Source organism: Sprattus sprattus (assembly GCF_963457725.1).
Source record: "Sprattus sprattus genome assembly, chromosome: 15".
NCBI classification, from domain to species: domain Eukaryota; kingdom Metazoa; phylum Chordata; class Actinopteri; order Clupeiformes; family Clupeidae; genus Sprattus; species Sprattus sprattus.
The window spans coordinates 17,672,195-17,677,601 of NC_137913.1; the positions used below are offsets into that span (position 1 = coordinate 17,672,195).

The window sequence follows — 5,407 nt, forward strand, 5'->3', positions numbered from 1 at the left end:
TTCTGAACAATGTGACGAAATAATAGCGTGAGCAGAGTTGTTGTGCTACAACAAAGACACAGCTGATACATCTTAAACATTTTAACAAGAAATCATCTTGCAAACATATAAGATGAATTAGGCTATATATATCCTTCCATATAAGGCACATAGCAAGGGTAGGTGTAATGTTCTACCGATTTGTTTCAGTAATCTATTTTTGATCCCATCCTCAAAATTTCAATTCCGTTTTTACGCCTGCCTTTTTACAAGACGCCACGGACGTCAGTCTATAAAAAGTAAATGAGAGTGTGACTTGAGTGATTGTCGAGCGTCATACCTGTTCCTGTAAGTAAACACTGTTACGCATTTATTTAACCACCTTTTGTAATGCAAATAGGCCTTTGAGAGGGTTAAAGGGATCTAAAGTGTTAGGCATGATTCTTGAATTAAGGCTATGCATGCTTTTACAATCGATTGGTCAGCATCTCATGCCAAAGCTTGAGATCATTTCATTAAAGCAACTTATAGGCTACTTGTTCAATAGGAACATACCATTCAAAAGTTTGGGGTCACTTGCTGGAAATTGAGGATTATTTGATGAAAGCAAAGTTTGAAGGACAGTTATTTCAATTATATTTATTTTATTTCAAATCTTGACTTTATCTCCTATTTTGCTATATTCCTATTCAAAATTTATGTTTTCATAGAAAACCATGACATTTCTAAGTGACCCAAACACTTTTGAACGGCAGTGTTATGCCTTTGTTATACAGGTAACATGTTGAACTTTAATCCCTTGATTTGGACTAAAGATCACGATAACAAATTAACAGTTTTTTTTAAAAAGGATGCTAGAACTTTAGAAATATCAGTTGCCATAAAAGTTTAACCACACTTTCTATTTCAGACTTTTCTCCAAACTCATTATGAACGGTTCAGGTTCCCTGTTCTCTAACAGCAGCACAGCCAACCTCAGCGCGTTGGAGTCCTGCGCCGTGCACCCTCAGAACATCTCCATCGCCGTGCTCCTCTGTCTGGTCTTCATTGTGGGTTTCTTGCTCAACTGCTTCAGCCTGTGGGTGTTCTGTTTCATGATTCCCAAATGGGATTCCGGAACCGTTCTCCAGTTCCATTTGATTTTGAGTGATGTCATCATCACCCTTACCACACCTCTCATGGTGGCTTACTTCGCTCTTGGCAGCAATTGGCCATTTGGGAGTTTTCTGTGCCGACTGAAGATCGCCCTGCTGTTCATCCACTTGTACGGTAGCATCATGTTTCTCACCCTGATCAGTGTTCATAGGTATTTAATTGTTGTCCACTTCAAGCGGAACTTCTGGATGAAGCAGAAGACATTTGTGCAGGCTTTGTGTGCTGGAGTGTGGTTGCTGTTGCTGGCTAAAGGCATTGCTTGTTTTGTGCTTTTTGACACGAGTCAAGTGGGCAACCAGACACAGTGTCTTAGTATCCACCAGGGACAATACATAAGCCGTTATTTCATCATCAACTTTATTTTACTCATCCTCGGATTCCTCTTGCCATTTTCAGTGTCTGCAGGGTGCTATAGTCAACTTGCAAGGTCTGTGTCCCGGATCAACTGCAACACTAGAAAAGGTCGTTTAATTAAAAGCAAGTCCAACAAAATGGTCGCTGTTTGTCTTATTATATTTGCTGTCTGCTTCTTGCCATTGAACATTATAAGAACTGTGGGTGTTGCAGTTAAGATGTTCTTGCCCAAAGAATGTGATGTGCTTCTGCAAGTGGAGACGGCATACTATGTGTCATGGATCATTGCTGGAGCTAACAGCTGTTTTGATCCACTGATCTATTGCTTTGGCTCACAGAAATTTAGCAACGCCATTCGCCGCTCACTCAGGAAAATTGGAATCAGAGTTCACGCAGTTCCGCCCGTGAATGACCAAGATGATAAGACACTTGATGATCAGACAATAGATCCCTCTGCAGCAGACATGAACAAGGAGAACATATCAACTTCCTTCCTTTGAGCATGGTTCACAAAAATGGCAAATCGGTGACTGTCACCTTGGATTAATTAGGATGGCTGGGCTCATTCAGCTTTGTGTTTCCATAATGCGGTGTGCGTGTGTGTTTGTCAGTGTGTTTCAACTGCCAACTAAATGAATAGATAAATCTATTATTATTACCTCTTTAAATTCATTTTGTAGGTGCTTCTTCATATGTGTGTGACAATGTCGGAGGCAAAAATGTTCTCACCCTGTATAGCTCCTATGAACAAATGTGAGAGGAAGGATGTTAAAAAACGTGAGAAGCTTTAAGCCTACAATTTGGTTCTGTGTTATGTTTTCTTAGGTAGTTTGTGGTTGGTGGTCTCAGGCTGCGCAAACATACAAGACTATATCTATATCTGTCTGCCTCATGCACTTGCTATGACTCAGAGTCTTTCATCTAGCCTATCAAACTGTACAGACCATCTTCTATTCTTTACACACTTCTCTCTGCTCTTACTTTTTGACTTCCGTCTACTGTGAGTCTTTCTCTGCAACCATTGAATTGCTTATATTTATTAAATGTATTTTTTGCAAAGCATGCACTGGTATTTCCTTCATGATTTTAGTTGTTGTTTGCACTACCACACCCACTTGCAGGTTATGTATGTTTTTTGTCTTATATAATTAGTATATTGCGTGTTTATTGTCAATAATATGTACATTCTTTGTGTATTGTCTGTATTGTTTGAGTGTCACCAACAACCAGAACCAAATTCCTTGTGTGTGTTAATACTTGGCCAATAAATCTGATATATGTTTTGTGTTCACGCCTCCAAAATGCTCTCTGTTCTCTTGTCTTGTTGTTGCTCCTGCATTGCTTCATCAAAGCTTATTGAGGGGTGAACTCCATAATGGCAGTCAGTTATGTACTGTATCTCTTATTTGTGGTTGAAAGAGGTGTATTTTGTTAATTTGCTGTTTGCTTTAATTGAGTATACCTGCCCTGTGTTAGAAAATGTGTATGTGCGCTCAAGGGCCTAAAACACTGGAGACTGCGCAGGCAGAGCGGTTGCAGTGGAGCCCGCGGGCGAAGCAGTACCGCTGTAGATGCGTTTCTCGGAAATGACTGATTGACAGTGTGGCTTTGTAAACACGCCTGTGATCAAAGATGAATTATAAGACATTTTAAAAAGTTCCTTATGCTATACATCCCCTTGAAATGGCAAACCTATCTCTCTCATGGTTTTCATTATTTTGGGGGAGGGAAATAGTCAATAGCAATCTATAACACAATTATATACTTATCCTACATTAACTATGGAAACTCTTTAAAAAACTATTCAATTAAATGAATAATTTCTTATTGTCTTTGGTATTTTTGTCATATACAGATATGCAATGATGATTGCTGGGTATGTTGTTGTCCAATGTCAAGTCTCTATTTGATCATGTGACGAGACGATACACTATAGCTAGTTTAGGCGCAACATCTAAATGTCAAGACCGACAGGCTGACTGAGCACAGAACACCTGCAAGCCAAACGATGCCTTTCAAACGTAAAAGTGGTGATGCCTGATATGCTTTTTCAATGGACAGGATAGGCAGCCCATTCAGCCTCTCCTGCTCCTTGCTCCCCCTCAGGTAGGTCTTAATGAGTTTCAATTTGGAAAAGAATCACTTGGCTGTTGCCACTGTCACAGATGTCAGAAACAGTGGGAAGTGCACACCTCACCGAAGGTGGATGTTACAGAGTGATAATCCACAATCAGCATCTTGGCAAATTGGGACACTGAGGACTGGTGAGCAATGCTCTAAAACAGGCCCTGAATGATAGGAGTTGTGCAGGAAATGTTATTGCTATGTCCCTGTTGTAGTGGTCAGGCAGACGTTTTGCCTTGTCATATAGCAGGTATATATATTAGCTATATTATAGCTCATCATCGCATAAGAACTGATGACCAACAGGGACATAGCGGTAACGTCTACTGCACAGCTGCTATCATTCAAGCTGCAGTGGCCCTATTTAACAGGTTGTTATATTTTATTAACAGGTTACACATAATGTTATAATGTGCACAATTTTTGCGGCCGTGCGCACTAAGAAGAGGGGGCCTTTCACATTTCCAGCCCCAGGGGCCCATGGTTTCGTAGACTGTCCATGTACACTATAGGTGCCCTCTATAACGTAAGTAATGCATGCTTCCTCTGTCCTCGTTCCTCTATCTTTCAGCTTGTGCTCCGGAAATAATTCGTAGTGTGACTTCATGAAGGACATCTCATTTCTCTAATTGCTGCAGCCAAAGGAGACGACGAGTGAGGAAGGAGAGATGGGTCTTGTGTCTATGGTCTATGGTTACATGGCGTTGCATGTCTTTTTTGTGGAAGCGTTCTCAGAATGTGTGATGTATGGACTAAGGTGACTCCCCCCCCTTTCCTATGCTTTCTTCACATCTGTCAACCTACAGTTTAAAATAGGACATAGCAGTTTATGAATTAAAGTCAAACCAGCAAAAGGTCTTCATATGCTTGAATTATCATCAAATATGCCAACATTAACAAAACATAGATGTTTGTGTTGCATACAGGATTGTAAGCAACCCTAAACATTCATACCATGTTGTGAGAACAGGCTTGGTTTCTGTGCTCTAGTGGGTTTGAACAGCTGTAGTGCGGGAGGCCTTCTATCTAGGTCGGAATTGGCTGCTGTTTCCACAGACTTTATCATTGCCTACTTCAATTCAGAGTTTGTTTAAAATAATTGAAGCTTCTCCTTCTTAGCATGCTGTTTTTCAAAGGTTGGTTTAAAATAATAATACTTGCTGGTGTGCAATCATGTCATTGTTTTGCACTATAGCATAATAATTTAAATTCTGCTAAAGGCCTTCTTTATGGACTACATGTTATAACACATTTAGCCTAGTATATGGATCTAAAGACATCTATAAGTGTGATATTAGCATTTGGCATAATGGTCTAAGAAAATAAGGATGATAGATAATGAATTTTAAGTAGGCCTCTGTCAATGTAGTGGGTAGGCTTCAAATCATCCCAACAACCCAAATGGTTATTTGTTACCTCTCCGATGACAATTACAAACAGTAGAACAACAGGTCTAGTAAGTCTAGCAGGAGGTGATGTTGTCGTGTCATCAGTAATGGACCTATTTTAAAACTGAAACAAGGATGAGCAATCACACCTCATTTCTCATGCATGTCTGTCCTTGATTTCTCCATCCCCTGCATCCTTTCTTGTTTCCTTCACGTTTTGTCAGAGGGAGGGGTAGGACGTACCAAAAGGAAGGAAGGAACAGAAAGGAAAGGAAGGAAAGGGTGGTCTGGCAAATTAAGAAATGAGGCGCACACTAGCTTTGTTATAAAATGATTGAGAAGGCTCATTCACTATATCATTAGAAATATACGGCATTAGGCTTCAGCAAAAATAGTTTTGTGTATTT

The 5,407-nt window shown here is 40.0% G+C and overlaps 1 protein-coding gene across 1 annotated transcript; it reads left to right on the plus strand.

Annotated features, from left to right (window-relative positions):
• Positions 1 to 908: 908 nt before the first annotated feature.
• LOC308375923 (lysophosphatidic acid receptor 6) lies at positions 909 to 1,988 on the plus strand (the record flags this gene model as incomplete). The annotated part of the gene is made up of 1 exon (XM_080852146.1): positions 909 to 1,988. The coding sequence occupies one exon, from the start codon at positions 909 to 911 to the stop codon at positions 1,986 to 1,988; it is 1,080 nt and encodes a 359-aa protein (XP_080708272.1).
• Positions 1,989 to 5,407: the final 3,419 nt, after the last annotated feature.